At 38.3% G+C, this 17,811-nt stretch overlaps 1 protein-coding gene across 1 annotated transcript in view; it reads left to right on the top strand.

Moving 5' to 3' along the window:
- The window catches only part of hwt (SH2 domain-containing adapter heavyweight), a 172,547-nt gene extending 154,772 nt beyond the window's left edge, over positions 1-17,775 (top strand). Inside the window, exons 5-9 of the mRNA XM_011058830.2 lie at positions 867-1,792; positions 2,202-3,807; positions 13,939-14,134; positions 14,667-14,786; positions 14,911-17,775. Of these exons, the coding sequence (XP_011057132.2) occupies positions 867-1,792; positions 2,202-3,807; positions 13,939-14,134; positions 14,667-14,786; positions 14,911-15,100 (3,038 nt within the window). The 3' untranslated portion in view covers positions 15,101-17,775. The remainder of the gene's footprint in view (positions 1-866; positions 1,793-2,201; positions 3,808-13,938; positions 14,135-14,666; positions 14,787-14,910) is intronic.
- The last annotated feature ends 36 nt before the right edge of the window (positions 17,776-17,811 follow it).

The following is a 17,811-nucleotide window of genomic DNA, read 5'->3' as shown; positions in this document are numbered from 1 at the left end:
AGGCAATTTTGCTTTCCCCGTAAGCTTCGTTCTCTTTCTTCGGCGGACCAACTCCCCCGTACTTCCTTTACAGGACGATTATGAAAATTTCGCGCCGTTTTTTGGGGTTCTCGAAAGTGAGCTTTATATGGCTAGGACATCACTTTATGCATAAATCTTCTGAATCTTTGCGTTCATGATCAATGAGCTCTTTGTCAATTCTGTCTCGATATTTAAATGTTAGACAAGTCTAAATTATCTTTTCATAAATAGCATTATTAAATTATACAAGAATTATACAAATTATATTTGTAACTTGTTATTACTTTTCATTAACTCGTTTTCATTAACTCTAATCATTCATTTTAAGTAATATTAATTTAAAGTACACTAACAGGCGAATAAAAGTATTCGCCTTTAGTGTACTTTAAATTAATATTACTTAAAATGAATGCAATTAAACAATTTTTTTTATTTTGAAGGACAAAGAGCAATAAAATGTACCTTATGTAAATTAAAATTATATAAGGTTGTGAAAAATATTTGTTACAATTTTTTATAACGTGCACTGAAAAAAATTTTGCCCATTTTTCAATGAATGATCGTTAATCAATGACTTAATATGAATTAATTCATTGATACAATAACGGGATTTATTTATATAACTACATTTTCATTCTTGCAATAAATTCTAGTAATAGTTTTATAACTAAATCATTATGGGAACCAATTTTCATCAATTCAACAAATATTTTATTATATTTACACACAGTTTTGATTCAGTGTAGGTGAAAAAATGTCCGAGTGCTAGATTAGTGAATATCGATTAAAGTTAATAAGAGATAATAACATCTTATAATTATCGTTCTATTTTAAACAATCTACAGATCCTTCAGCGTCTGGTTCGTCCTGCGAGGACGACGAAGACGGACGAGCAGTGATCGTTAGAAAACGAAAAAATAGTGTCTATGCTTCTTCGGCCCGAGCTCCATCAGCGGACAGGGACACTTTAACTTCAACCGATGGTCTGCTCGTAGACTGCGTCGCTTTAGTACATCTCACTGATCAATCCCCGACCGAGTCCGCTCAACCCGTGCGTCATCCATCGCCATATTATTACGGCGATCTTTTTAAGATACCGGAGCAACAGTCCAAATCGCAGCCAAATAAGTATCGTAAGAGCGTCAGTCTCGATGTACCAGACGAGCGTTCACGCACCCCCGGTTTACCCAAAAGAAACTCGGTAGCGGGTGATGGAGGATCGTATTCATCTCAGCCACGGCATTATCAACAAGCACAACAGCAGTATCCACCGCCGCCGTTATCGTCGCATTATCGCAGTCAGGATCTAGTGAGCCCCACATCGGGGAACGAGCATGGTGTTCCAGGCAGAAACGAGATCCTCTCGTCGTGCATCATCACCGAGTGGGATCATACCCTCATGCCTCCTCATAGGCTGTTGAGCCATGATCTGCCTACCACCGTTTGTACCTGCGTCGCATCGCCTGAAGAGGAGGAGGATGAGCTAGACCGACGACAGCCGCAAGGGGCGCGGCATCAAGTGCGCAAGCTACGACGTACGCGGAGGATAGACCCGCAGCTGATACTTGTCGAGAACGAGGACGACGTGGAGGGTGAGGACGAGGGAGAAGAGGGGGACGAGGAGGACGCGGAGCCTGAGGAAGAGGACGAGGAAGGAATGGCTAGGCAACGTCACCTCTACGAAACGGCCTTCGACTGCAAGGTCAATCGCTCCGACGATGATCTTGACGATCTCGATCGAGTCACTAATCACGCGGTACTGCATTCCCAGGTATGTACGTTGGTTTTAAGTTTTATTATGAACTTTGATATTGAGTTAAATACGATAGAGATTTTTTATTTGCAAACTGTTATTTTCATTTTCTGTCTTTTTGTTCTTAAATAACATATTTCATTGAATTTTGCTCTATTCAATATTCAAATGAAAATTATAGAAATGCTATTATTAGATTCTATTTGCACACGGAAATAACGGTTTTATTAAAGTATCAAAAAATTTAATTAGATACGGATAACAATACTGCAAAACATTTTAATATTCTAGCAATCCGTTCTATATTATTATTTTGATAAAAACAAAATTATTTTTAGAGCTATAATCTAGCTTTTGTTGATACTTCAGCAAACCCGTTCTTTCCGTGTAAAAAGCAAGTTTTAAAATAAAATAAAATAAAACGCAGATACGAAGTGGTAATACCGCGCCAGTGAGTAGAACGAGTTCGTCAACGGACACGTCGAAGCAACAACATCAGCAGTCGCTTCCTTACGCTGGCCAATCGCAATCAAACAAAGATAGACGTAAGGTCGTACTTCTCCGCCCAAAACCGATTCCGAGCCGCCTACAGCAGCAACAGCAACAGCAGCAGCAGCAACAACAGCAGCAGCAACAATCGCAACAACAGTCAGACAATATATCTACTTTGTCCCAAGATATCGAGTCCCTCCAGATCAATTCGAGCGACGAGAAAACTGGATCGCCGAGATTACCAGCACGCGATTATACACCGTCACCACCGTCGACTGCTCCCTTACCTGCGAAATTTCACGGAAACCGAGATCATTTGCTGTTGAATATTCGCAGCGCGCCAAATTTACCATCACAGCAAGATCATCCCCGTTTGAAGGACATGAGATTACCAGTGAAATCGTTGTTGCGCGCCAAAGAATCACCGCAGAGCAGCGAGGGCAGCATTCTTGAAATCAAGAGTCGGCCAAAGACCTTCGTCCAGGAGAACATTGATTCTTCGCAGGGTCGGCGATTTGATAAGGAGCTCATACTGGAGTTCAAAGATAGGCCCCGGGAGGAGAGACAACGACCACGCAGTCTGATCCGCGAGAACAGGCCGATAATGGAGTTCAAGGGTAGGCCCCATGAAGCGGAGAGCGAACTTGCGCGACCGCGAAGAGACGCTGGCCTTTTAGAGTTCAAGTTACGTACTTCGAGACGTCGCATTGGTTACTCCAGCACGGAAAGCATGGCGACCAGCAGCAGCGGCGGTAGTATGGAGTCCATCAGAAGTAGCACTAGCGAGGGCAACAGATCAACCAGCAGCTCCGACAGTCGGCACAGCACCAGATCACTGAGCTCCCACAGTTCCGACAGCGGCGGTACCAACTGCTACCATCATCATCAACAGCCGTCGCTACCTGGTTTTCTAAATCATCACGCCACCAAGTTGCATATCCTCTCGCCAATCTCCGACAAGTCGTCGCAAGAGCCGGCCTCGGAGACTTCCGACAACAATCGCAACAATAACTCACAGAAAGCCTCGCCCGAGGAGAGCATCACCGCGGAGAATAACATCACTGCAGGCAACAACACCAACACGAATACAGTCACTTCGCCTATGGACACATCTTTTAAGAAACGGCGAACGCCGCAGAATAAGAATCTTATTAATCTTGCTTTGCAGTCATCGTCGTCGGGCGACGCGGAGATCCAGGGTTCAGACAGCGGTATATCTATTGAATCCCGCGCTGGTATCAAGTGCAAACCTTTCGGATTCCATTTGTTAAAGCCGCAGCTTGACAATATTAATTTCGTCGACAATGAGCCGGAACTCTCGGATCTACCTTTCGATATGCCGAAGCTACGTAGAAGACGGCTGCTGATGCAACAAGATGCCACTACATCCGGAAGTGCGACCAGTGTAGACCTAAGAGATCTACCCTTCGATATGCCGAAACTCAGGAAACGTCTCAGATGTACTCAGAGTACCGAATCCAGTGCATCTCAGGCGTCGTCCAGTCTCTCGGTACGCGACGTGGAGCCGCCTCTTTTATTTGGTAAGTTCTCTCTAGTTTACATATTTTTATATTTTATATCGTAATTCTAAAAATCTAAGAAATTTTGCCAAATGTTAGTAATAAATAAATAAATACAGCATATAAATATATAATCACTATTAATACAATTATATTCTTCAAATACTTTTTTCCATGTTTTATTTTTTATGTATTTTAAATTATACATATAAATACGATGAGTATTGTTTTTTTTTAAATCATGTATTTTTCAAAAATAATTGAAGGGAAAGCCACAAGAGTATTTGAATTTATCTTTCTTTTTAATCGAGCGTCTAGCCATTAAATCAATAAAAACCGTACTTTCGGCACCTCGAGGTAAACTAAGTACTCATCAGGAGGGGCTACCGTAATTTGATGCTGATCGTTATGAACCTTCCAGACAACAGCTAACATCGTTAAGCTTCACTTAGTTGCTCCCAACGGTTGGATATTCATTATAAACACACACGCCTCTTTGTCAACCATGTATTAATGCCGCATATGACTATCCTTTAGTGCATTGAATACTTTATAATATATTATTTCTTCTAGTTTATTATTCTTTCAAGGAAATGAATTATTAAAGATACAAAATGATTATTAGAAATTGTAGCAAAACTATTTAAAATTATGGTGAAAACTCTACAGTTTCTAATAATTTTGCCACAAATATTAACAGTGATTTCGCGTCTCGAATATTCGTATTAATTTACTACACAGCATTAATAATTGAATAATTATTAATAATTGATGATATAATTTGTCAAATATATGTCAAAATATTAAATAATTTATCCATGTAGGTTATTTGAATATTAAATCCTCATTTATTATATAATGAAACTATATTAAAGGTAAACATGTTATAGATAAACATTGTGGCATTTGTATGTATAATGACTCATAGCTATAATTCGGGAACAAGCAATAATTACGGATCGATGTTCGGCAACTGCAATTTATCAAGTGGTATTGAAGTAACCGCCAGTGTAATTTAGATCACATTAATAGTACGAATCATAGGACATCAATAATTTATCGCTGGCGAGTGAATTTGGCTCAATGCAAGTGCACCGCGAAACGTTCAGAATTAGTCGGGTGATTAAGCCACCACCGTCGCTGCCGTCACACCGGGCACCCTCTCCTGTTATCCCCCGAAGCTGTGTCGTCCAACCTGATGGGACTTTGAACGCGCGTCGTCTACCCTCCGAGTTCCCAAATTGCGAAAGCTCTAATGCGAGAGCCACGAGAACGAGCTCTCTCGCGCTGCATACCGCCTACGGCCGAGGGAGCCGCAACCTGCGGTGACGTCGATCTGCGGGGGACGACGGTAAATGCTAGTACACGAGGGGTAGGCTTGGGCAAGCTTGGGTTTACGTGCGCTGATGTATAGACCTACCGGGATGAGGTGGGTGAGAAAAGGAACGTGGGCGACGAGGAAAGAGCGGGCGACTATTTTTATCGTCGGTCGAATGCCAATAAAGGCACGGAATGCTCGGTAAATCCGTTTTGCCTGGAAGTTTTACGGGTCCTTGGGAACTGTTTTTTTTTTCTCGCCTGGAAGAACATGTGGACGACGACGACGACCGTACAACGAGTGATTCCTCACCGCCGTGAAATACGTCGACGCGGATTTATTTAATCAATTACGGCCTTCGCTCGGGGCTCTAAAGCACGCCACTCGCTTTTGCGTCGTTGCCTGGGTGATTTAAAGCGCAGACGATTATCACTTGCAGGTTTCGTCGAACAAGGGACAAATTACGCAATTGTGGAACAAATTAATATTCCTTTTTCATCGTTATGCAATATGTCGTAAAAAGGTTAATAATTTTAAAAAGTTGTTAAAAAATCTCTTTAAAGGAACGTAGATTTCTCTCTCCATCTTTTAAATAAGTCTGCAGAAGATAAATTATATAAATTTCAATTTGTATTGTTATTAAACACAATAATTTACGCACAAATAACGTTGATACAGGCTTTCTTTATTTAGTTCTTAATTTTTAAAAAAATATACATATAGTGAAATAAATTAATTAAATCTTCTACAGAATCAAGAATTTTATTCTGCAACTCTTAATGAATATAATGATTTTGTTAATGTCCTCGAGAAAAAATTTTATGTAAGTATATGGACATATTTTATATAATTGCATATAATTATGTATAAAATATGCTCATATAATTATATGTAATTGCATATAATTTTATATAATTATATATAAAATTTTAATATAATTTTATATAATTATATTGTGAAATATTTTCTCGGATTTTGCACAACTTTTTTACCATGTACAAATTAATTGCGCAATGACAACGTAACGATATCGTTACAATCGTTAAGACTTACAGAATAGAGGCCTAAATTTGTTTATTGCACATTTGACACAAGTATGTGCATCAATTCGGCAGAATTTGTTCGTCAAAATACGGTATCAAAATGAAACGTACGACACGCTCGATTTTGCTGATAAAAGCCCAGTCGTGTCACTCAGTTGTAGTCTCTCTTTGAGCAACTACCTCGTCGAAAATATGAATAAATAGCCGTCGTCTGCACGAAGTTTAATCAATGTGCGGGTAAATACGTGAATGCGACGCACTAGAGTTTGTTTGTTGGACCGGTCCTTTCCGTTTGCTAGATAACGAAAGTGCAGTTGTCACATTGCATTCTCGCGAAACTACATACAAATTATTTCGACTACGGCTGGTCGAACATTTCACTGTGACGGGTTTTTTGTCGCTAAATGTACGAGAGACATAAAAAAGCTCCAGCTCCTCCAAACAGCTGTGGGCGAGCGCGTTTTAATGGCAACGAAAATTATGTACTCGTTTATGCAGCGTGTGATTATATAATGTTGTGCTCATATATGTCCCAAGAGGTTTTATAAAATTTTAATTACGGAGTCACGTATATAAATTCAAATTAAAATGTTATTTAATTGCAACCAATGTAGAATCAAATTTAATAAAATTAAAAGTACTCGTCACTTCGTAATCGATGCGTTCTCTTCATACATAATATTCCGCACCTCGATTTGGCAGCCGGCTGGCGAGCGAATCGGAACCCGTGATATTTTTCCCAGTTGATGGATGTCGGATTCGTAAATTAGTTTTTGAAGAGGGACCAGGGAAGAAGGGAGATATGAAGGAACGAGATGTCGAATGCGTTAGCACGTAATCAGGACCAGATTTTTCCAAAGATATACGCTTTTTATGCGCTTCGTTGTCGACAATTACTTCTTTGGAAGTGGGAGGCTCAGCAGGGTGGGTGATCGATCGGTTTCTTTGCGTTCGACTATCGCACGTGGCTAGCGTATCATTTTATTGCCAGTGCGAATAGGTCGTCGATCACGATAAGCTATCTTGACCGATGAGGCGATTTAGTTATTACCATTTACATTTTTCCGATATTTTAAATATTAATAACGTTAATGTTATTAGCACAGTTATATTTTTATTGACTGTTTAATTAATAATACTTTACTTGTTTTTTATTAAATTAAATCGATTTGAATTAAAAAATTATTCCTTTTCGGTAATATTTCGATCCATGATTTCAAATCTATCTAAGCGTCTTATGTCTGTTTTTATCAATTAACTTTAATCTCGCTCCAACTACTCTTTTTCTCAAAACTGTTAAAATTTTTAGAGCTAAAAAAAAATAAAGATTAAATTGAACCGAGATTAAAGTTAATCTCATGATGGAAACGGGAATTTATCTACTTTTTTTAAAAACGGTGGGTGACAGGTCAGTGACATATGAGAAGGACAGGTGATTTTTTCCTTCAGCATATCATTTTTACATTTCAGTAGCATTGACAGACGGCCAACCTGGAAGGAAAACAGTATATTGTGCTTTAGATAAAAGCCATCAGCTTGTGCAAGTCCACAATGCACTATAGAGACAGGAGTGGAGGGTAGAGTACACATCCCAAAGCCACTGCTTCGTTCTGCTTTGCATACTCTTCCCACGTACACAACGTGGGTTTATGTGTATGCTTATATATCGAGTATCGATGTGTAGAGCACGTGTCACCAGGAAGATAGGCGCGCATTGAAAATATCGGAAATATTACGCCCTACTTGCGACAAGTTTGCACTGTCCCCTTTCCGATTATCTCTTCAAACGTCATCATTGAAACGACCCCTTTGATAGTGGCTTTATCGCATTCGGTAAAATAAATATAATGAAATAAATCAATGATATTGTATATCTCGCGAAAACGAGAAGTAGTTGTATTTTGGTACATCACGCACTTGGTCTGTAAATACATTCTTTTTTGCATCATCGCTTTAGGTCGTTTGCGACAGCGAAAAAATTGATACTGGCAATCTCGACGAGCACATCTGTCTCGCGTGTAGGCCATTTAATGGCCGACCACGTGAACTCATAGCTAGTGGCGATCGTTAACGGTTCAAAGAAGAGGGAAGAGGGAAGCAAAAAACTGCATTGACGCGGTGATATCTGGCTCGGCTCGCTTCGTTGGGTACACCGGGGAAGGTTTGGCAAATGGTAGAAGAAGCGTGCGTATACAAGACCTCTTCCGGTTGTTTACGACTGAAGTTGTTAAGTGTAACTTACATCAGAGTCTTTGTTTTTCCGCCGTGACGATCCGTATTCTCATCTACCAAATGCGATCCAAGAGTTTCAAGCAAAAACATCTTGTTTTTGTCGTTTAAGGATAAATACTCAAGAGAATAAAAAGAAAAAAGAAGACAAAAGAAGCAAAGATAGTATCTAAAATCAAAATCGTGTATTCTTGATTTAATTCGTAAGGAATTTAAGAATGTTTTCTTTATTTTATTTCTCTGGCTGTAACGGCGTTGGATTCAATCGAGAAGAGGTCATGAAGAATACTTATCTATGTGAATTTATCTATGTGATTTTACCGTTGTTTTCGATAGCTCGATGTGGCCTCGAACGTTCGTCGCAAATTATTCTGTTTACTCCGTCCCTGACGTAAAAGAATCCGAAATTCCATTATATTGTAATTATTCACAGACGCGAACCACGTATAGTTAAATCAACATCACACATACAGTCTAACCATTTGATAGTGGCCAAACTAACTTATAAATGTAATTAAGGATTTCATTTTAAACGTGTCGCGTTTAGGAAATTCATTTTAAATATGTCGCATCGTCAACTGCAAAAAAATTTAAATTAATGTCTCATGAATGAGCGCAATAACATGATTATTTATATAGTTCGTTAAACAATAAGGACATTACGCGAATATTATATTTGTGCGTAATTAAATTTAATAACTAGATACAATTTTTTTCTATCACAGCATATGACGCTTGTTACGAAGTGAAATTAAACCCACGTCGTGGCAGCCCAACGAGCTCTAATTTTCATTGTTTTCTGCGAATGCAGATTTTTAACGACTGTCTGTGTGTCTGACAAATTTTTACGGCTTGTGAATTTTAAAAGAGCTGGCAAATTGCGTATGTTACGTGCACTCTGTTTTCAAATTCTTTGCTCGGAGAGTGGATTTTGCACGAACGCAAACAACGCTTGTTGTATGCACTAAACTTCATATGATGATGTCCTGGCTACGGATAAACACAATTTTACTGGTTCAAGAATCTAGTCACGTACTGTTTGCCTGATGTCACAAGTCACGACTGTCGACTGTTATCCATTTGGTACCGATCCAAAACCACTACGACGCGAACCGCCAGCCGTCGGCTGACTATACTCGGGGATTTCTACTGGCGAGTATCAAAACACGTTAATTCTATCGCCAGATTAGAATTAACGTGTTTTGATAATTATGCTTGGCAGAGCACACAAAAATCGAGATAATTAAGTTAAGCTATTTGCATATAGATTTTATTTATACCATTTACAATCTTATGTTTACTTTTTAAATAAATTTTTAAGTAAGTTTCATTGCTATTTAAAAAATTATATTACTAACGCTCTCTTTCTTGTCAATCTTTGGAATTCATTGATCTTTTCGTCTGCAATTAATTTATTATTTTAAGTTATTTTAATTTTTTATCGATAATATGAAATTTTCACCCTTTGTCTCTGGATCTTTGAATTTTAGTGCAAATTTTTATATTGTTTTAGGTGTACAAAAATCTGTCAAATTTTTATATAATAAAAAATTTTAACAATAAATTTTTATTATAAAAATTGAATTGTATTTCACTTATTTTTTTATAGATTTAAATCTATCAGAATTTATAATTAAAAAATCGGCTATGTCTTTAAAGTCTAATATTATCGATGAAGAATTAATTGATAAGAATTAAAGTATCTTTGTACCATTTTCTCTCTTCTTTTCGCATAATTATTTTTATAATTATTCTACCAGTTTCTCTTTAAAATGATACAATATCGACTCCCGTAAAATCATCTTTAAGCTCGTCACCAGCAGACAAGGGGAAAGATATGATCAGATATCAAAGGACTAACCAATAACTACCTATGTAATGTCGTTATCCGCTAGACTTGAGGATCTTAACAATTTCCGATTTTGTTACTTCAAAGAGTTGACATTTCATTGTGATATGCGCACCCTTGATTCTTGAAGAATAGAAACTTTGTTCATGTTACTTTGTTAATAAAATATAATACTATTGCCATAATGCAAATCGGACTAAATTATTACTTAGTTACAAATTTTTATTAGAAAAATATTTATTTTTATAATATTAGTATTAAATATTTTGTGAACGATTCTATCAAAAATATAAGCAACTCACTATTAGCAACATTAACAACTTGAATTTTTCTGGTATTATTCAATAAAAAATGAAAGTCCCAGAGTGAGTATTTCGTAAATAATAAATGTACTCAGTCAGTAGCGTAGACCGAGGTATCGGTGATCCTTGGACAAATTGTACAAGTATCATTCGAATCGTACGATGGAAACGTCTGACATGTGCCTATCGTACTTCATATTTCATGAGGATCGTGGACGTATCAACTATTCCGAGCAGGTTCGAAGTGTTTGCCATCGCGTCGATGAGGGCCCGTCGACGAAGGGATAGAAGAGCTCAAGGGCGTGTAACTGCAACATCTGTTGGCGAAGAGATCTCCAAGGCCTATCCAGAGCAACGACGTCTCGCATCTGTTGTTCGGCGCTATTGCGAAATATCTTCGAGGGAGAGTAGAGCTTTGTAACGATGCAATTCCAGCTAAAGACGCATTCGTGGCGAACCGTCGAGATTGCAAGCTCATCGTGACTGGCAGCTTTCGAGATCTTCTCCTCCATTTACAGTTATTTTATGCGCGAGAATTTTTAAAACCAAAGTTTCAACGCGACTATTTTTACATTTACCGAATGAAACGACGGTAGATCATAATGCAAATGTGATTGATTCAATAATTCCGTTGGATATTCATTGAAGCATTTAGCTCCAAGCGATTTTGTTCGGCGCGTTTACAATTCAAAGTTTTACTCGTAAAATGACAAACTTTCTATCTACGTGCGTAGGGTGACTGTGCCGTCATAAGGTGTCATCTCTTTTTTAATAGCGCCTTGCCACTCAATGGAATCGCCATTGACTCCTTTCTCGAGCGCGTTTGACGTGTCGGCTTCCCAAGGCAGTAAATTCGCCAGCGTCGTAAATCTCTGCAGCGGGTTCCACCCTCGATCTTCTTCGCTCGGCAATAAATACAGATCGCTGGCGCGAGGGTGCTCTGCTTCTCTGCTGGCGTTATTTCGATGAGCCTCAGTCTCTGACGATACGCAATACGTCCTGATTTTCGCGGGGAATTAAAATTTCCGTTCGCTGTCCGTGATACGGCGTGTAGTTTCCTGACGGCAAACGCCTGCGAGATTTCCTGTGTACACCCCCCGTCTCCGAGTTTCATTCGTGACCAGGAATTTCCCTGGAGACGTCTGCGGCGACGTGTCTCGCGTGTCTCCCGTCGAACGAATATTTTCCGCCCTTCCTAGCTATTCCTCTTCTCTGACTTTCTAACGCCGCGCCGCGCGCAATCACCGTTCCCTTTTTCCCTTACGACGTCGCAAAACATCACTCGACGAAACTTCGGGTGATCTTAAAGCAAGCAAGCACGCTACGAACGCTCGTATGATGATCACCGACGGAGTTTACTCGTGTCCTTGACGTTCCTGTGTACGATCCGGTACCGAACATCTCGACGGCTTCTCCCCATTTCCCGTGGGAGCGTGCGGTCGGAAAGCCCGCGAAGAAATTGATTGAGACGTATCTCCGTCAGAGACGGATATTAAAACAGTCTGAAGCAGAGAAGAAGGAGGGAGCAGGGAATAAGGATACGAGTGTCAAGACAAGATATTACTCATAGGGTGGATGGCGTGGATGTACAAAAGACAAGTTTGGTCTTGGGAGAAAAATTCCAACAAAGACAGAGACGAGAAAAACCGTTTATACCGTCGCTGAGGAAGAGGAAGAGGAAAATCAAGCAGATAAATCTGCTGGGCCGATCGCCAGATTGAATTTAATAATACAGACGCACGCAATCTCGTCGAGTAGCGTTAGCCGTGCGGCGCGGTTAATGTTTAACCATTCCCGAAACGTGTATTTCGCAAAGAGGAATTGAATAGAAATGGCGCGTGAGAGATATATTCGCATCGTCTTTCGGTTTTTCTTTTACCGTAATTTGATGTGCGTGTAGAGGATGTTTTAGAACTGATTGTCATTTTCATCACAAATTATATGACAAATTTCAAACCGACTTCTTTCCAACGAAAGTTTGCCAAATATAATGATTTGTTGTACATTAAGAAAAAACTTTATTATAGATGTTATTGCATTAAGATTAAAATTATATTCTTAAAATAAAATAATTGTAATAAATTGTAATAGATAAAGTAATTATTAGATATATTATTATATTAAAATTTTAATTAAATTTTTACAAAAATAAAAATCTTGCACTTTAATCCTTCGGTGCTACGTTATATGTTTTGTCAATTTTCATTACAACACATTAAGTATTGTGTAAAATTACACAACACATGAATATTATATATAATTTTTTTTTCATCTAAACGATGACAAACAAATATATATATATCTTTATTAATAAAAAATTATAACATGAAAAAGTTGGGAAAGCAAGAAAAGAAAATACTATGGTAAAAGAAACAGTTGGGGGATATGCCATATCACAATGGTATTAAAGGATTAAAATTAAATATTTTATTTTCTCAATTTATTAAAATTTTTTATGTCTGTGATAAAATTCCGTAACTGCAGATACTTTGCTAATCTATCTGTTTCTTTTCCCGAGATGTCGTAAATATCTGCAAATGTATGCGTACCCAGACGAAAGCACTTTGATATGCTCTTCGGACACATTAAGCCGCAAAAGAGGCTAACTCGACGTTACACCTGTCAGAGCAATTTTGTTTTACCTGCGTCATGTACCACGTCCGAGAAGTCAACCGCTAAGAGATTGCGCCAACAAATGAAATTAGCGTCCTACTATATTCAGGGGCGTTTCTTTGATACAGAGTGTCCTTCGTCGATCATTATCGTTCGCGAGGAAACCTCGACCCTGATACTGACGAGGCAAAAAGTCACGTAATCATAAAAAATTAGGTATGAACAAACTGTTCTCGATAGAGTGGTCTGTCACCTTTGAAAAAAAAGATTTTTTTTAGAAAGCAGTCTTATGTCTTTTAGTCGAATTTACAAGTCATATTATTGTTTCGTTTTTAATATAATTTACAATATATTTAATTTTATATTAATATTATTATTTAATAATGATTTGTCACAGTATTATTTTAATAATACCAAACATTTTATAATACCAGTAATATTTTAATAATACCAAAAGCATTTTTTTATTTATCATTATTTATGATATAATTATTTAATATTCAATCAACGTTCTTATCTGTTTCAATTATCTCTTAAGCGAAAAATCATTTACAAAAAATTAAGAATAGACATGACAAAATAATATTGATAATTCCGTAACAACTTTTTGTGGATGCAACTTAATCGATTCGTTGCTTGAATAAATTCCGACGTATCCAAGTTGTGATTTATGGCAATTATTAAGGAATCGTAAAGAGCTTACGATAGATCGCCTACAATTCCGTACGGTCGGTATATCATTGATGTTTACTGGCGGGAGCTCCACGATGCGTCTAACTGTCGGGTGACTCATTTCAGGCGGCGGTCTGGCGCGTCCGAAAATGACTCTAAATCTGGATGCCAGTAGTATTGCAGTGGGAACGAGTGGGAATTCGGGCGGTCAATTGGTGCCGAAAAAACCTGGTGGCCTAAGCCTCGGTTTACCGCTGGAAATCAGCACCGCTCGAATATCAGCTGATCTGGTTGACGTGGAGCTTCCATTGGAGAGACAAGGGTGAGTGTTTTGCCGGTTTTTATTGCTATTTTGAAATACTTTATTTTTACATGAGTTTTAGCGAACATGTATTACTATTAATACGGACGATGTTTTGACAACTTGAACACCGCTAATGAGTTTGTTAACATTTTCAAAGTTACTTTCATTTGTGCGCTTGCACTTTTTTATCTTTCAATTTTGCATAAGTACTTTTCGCAATGTTTTCCGCACATAGAAAAAACGATTTTGCTGAAGTATTAAAAATTTTTATTAGATGCAGATCTGAAAATAATTTTGTTAATTCATCAAAATAATTATACAGAAATCTCAAACATGATATGAGCAATACTGTAAAAAAATTTGAAAAGCTTTGACAGTCTAGCAACCAATGTGACTCTTTTATAATTATTTTTATGATCGAAAAAACTATTTTCACAGAAATCTGTGAATTTAGATATCTAAATATCTAAATTCTTTATATTTTAACCGTTGTTTTCATGCAGTACTAAAACTTCGCGGAACGTTATTTAAAGAGAGACCTTTTATTTAGATGGTATCACGGCTCTATCACACGCATCGAGGCAGAGGGTCTTCTGCGAGTTCATCAAGAAGGAAGCTACCTAGTGAGGAACAGCGAGTCGACCAAACAAGACTATTCTCTATCCCTGAAGTAAGTAATACTTAAATAAATATTTGTTCGCTTATTCCATAATTTGAACAAATATTTATTGAACATTACGGATTCTTCCGTAAGTGTTATAACTCACGTAATTACGCCGTTATAATTGTTTTAGGAGCGCCCGCGGTTTCATGCACATGCGCATCCAGAAGAACGAAGAGCTGAACGCATACATTCTGGGGCAGTTTAGCAAACCGTTCGAAAACATACCGGAAATGGTCCGTCATTTCAGCGTGAATCGTCTTCCGATACGCGGTGCCGAGCACATGTGTCTCTTGCATCCGGTTATAGTTCAGCTTTTGTAGCGCATCTATCGTAGCGCCATTTAAGGCGCTGGGATTTTGATAATCTGTTTTCTTTTTTTTCCCGACGAGTGCCGAAGCGCGCGATTGCGAATGAACGGTAAGCTTGATATAGCGAACGAGATGTAGGAAATATTATTCTCAAACAAGGGAGTCTTCCGAGAGTCCGTGAGACGTGGTTGACCCATGAGATCCTCCGTATCAATTCGCATTCTGATTGAATGAACCGTTCAGCACGAAAAGCGTCAGAGATAATGGACAATAATAGCATTGACGGGGAATATCGCTTCGTCGCGAAATGTTAGGGGAAGTACAGTACAAAAGTATAAACGATGACACTGAGCGAAGCTGCTCAACAAATACACAGTGCGATCGATCGTCCAGAACGAGGACGTCCAGGTCCGTGCAATTTGTTGCGAGAGGCCGGTGTTAAATTATGTATGAGGAATCTCAGGTCGCTCCAAGTGAGGATACTTGCTCACAAACGTCATCTTTTTGACAACACTTTACTTTCGCATGTCTAGTTCAAGTTTATAGTCCAAGTTTTTATTGCACAATAAAATTAGAGTCAGTAGGAGCAGTGAATGCTTTCCTCCTCTGCCTCTCGGACTCGAAAGCGTAAAGATCGGTGTCCTACATGCTTCGTCTTCCTCAAAAACATCGCGCAAACCTACCTCATAGGCAAACGCATGCATCGCGGCACGATGGAGAAACGTATCAAAAATTGCGATATTAGAAATTGTAAGAGTCTGGAGAACGAAATTACTTGAAACAGATACGAATTATCGATGCAGTGGCGACCGTTGATAACTCTCATGAAGGCTATAATGAATTCGGGATCGACGATTCTAGCAGAAGCATATTCGAGAACATTCTTGAAGACGTTTTTCCCGACGATTGTTCCTCGAATTCGCGACTATGCGGATTCTATGAAAGAAACCTTTCAAATGGGATCAGAAATGCTGCTTTACGAAAATGATATAATTTAAGTAAGAAGGAAAAGTGCGATGCGCGTATTTAGATTCATATAACGTGCTGCATAGAAGTAGCCCGACGTTGAAGCCAAAGTAAAACTAATCCTAATATCCAGTCGAGGAACGTAGCGCAGAGGCTGTAGGCTGGATACGCGCAGCAAGCGCGAATAAAATGCCAAACTTTACTTCTAATCGTAATCATTTAGTCAGGGTTTAGTTGTCCGTCTCATCGTTGATAAGTGATTAAGTAGGCTTAGAACTAAGCAAGCGTATGACAGTTAGTTGGCTCGGTTATGAATCTTAGGTGAGGCGAAGAAATTGCGAGTCGAAAAAAATAATGAGTGTTTTTTTGAGTGTCGCAAAACGACACGAGCGACGGTATTGTGATCGGAAACGTGAGGAAAGTAGAAAAAGATGATAATAATCAGACAGTCTGAATCATCGATGGCTCGTCATATGAGTCATCCGTCCGAGAGTCCACGAGGACACTCGCGAAAGATTTTTGCGATAGGATGCAACCGATACATATTTTTTCATGTGATATTAATTTGTTACAGAGATAGCCTAGTTTCACCTGTGATCTGTTACTTAATTCCCCTTATTCGCGCGCGTGCGCGCGCACGATAACGATAATAAAATAATTAAACTTGCTATTATTATTACGTAGAATCAGCAACGACGCGTCACTCAGACGCGATGATGAGACGTCCGTGGTATCACAATAATTTTTCAAATTAGAAATTCGATTCGCAGAGGTTGTGAGCGAATTTTCGTTGGCCGCGTAAGCAAGAAAAGTTTTGCTTAATATTAAGTAGAGACGTAGGGAACCTACGGTGAGAAGTAGCGAGTGCCAGTTGCATCGTGTTGTAAAAATTAACCGATGGTCTCGTTTGATTTAAATGTTTAATCCGTGTATACGAAACAAAGCATTAATTCCCTTATTAAAACTGATGTTTAAATTCGCGATCACTGAAATACTTGAATTGTAAGTGAGGCACTCTCTACTTTCGCATCTAATTAGGTTGAGTGTAATTTATACATCGTATTTTAAGCTGCCAGTATTATTAACTGTAATCGATAATGCATATCCATATATGTTAATGTTTAAGACATTATATTATCTCTATAGTCCGATCATCGACACTATAATCTATACATATTTATTTCTTCTATTATATTTATTACATTGAATATGGTAATGAAATTTCCGTGCGTCGTTAATTTAATCGCGAATTCATAGAGCTGTAACCTTTAGTGATTTCTGTATTCTGTACACGTAGAGTAATACTATTTGTCGAAAGGCAGTACGTAAATTGTATGGTAGACACTAACTTGTAGATACTTCCTGTACCTTGAAATTTGTATGAAGTAGCATTTAGATTACGTAATATATAAATATATATTATTATAAATGATTATACTAGCGCGCATAGCTCTCGTTTGTAGGATACATAAAATAAGATCGAGCAAAAGCGGAATAAGTCCAATAAAATATCTTGAGCGCTGTGCACGCCCTTTACGTAAAAAGGGATCTTAGATGACGATGTGCAATATTCTGACACGGTCTCGTACGGGCGTAAACGTGAAGTGCGATCCAATATTTTTGTTTTAGCAAGCAGACCATCAATGTTCCAAATCGACTTCACTAGGTAGTCTTGTGTACTCTGGAAATTTCTCTTAATAATAAAACAATTAATAACTCCAGTTTGATTATGATTTCAGTCGGAGTTTCGTCATCTT

This window comes from Acromyrmex echinatior, chromosome 19 (assembly GCF_024713525.1).
Source record: "Acromyrmex echinatior isolate Ae372 chromosome 19, ASM2471352v2, whole genome shotgun sequence".
NCBI lineage: Eukaryota > Metazoa > Arthropoda > Insecta > Hymenoptera > Formicidae > Acromyrmex > Acromyrmex echinatior.
This window is presented reverse-complemented; position numbering and strand designations above follow the sequence as displayed.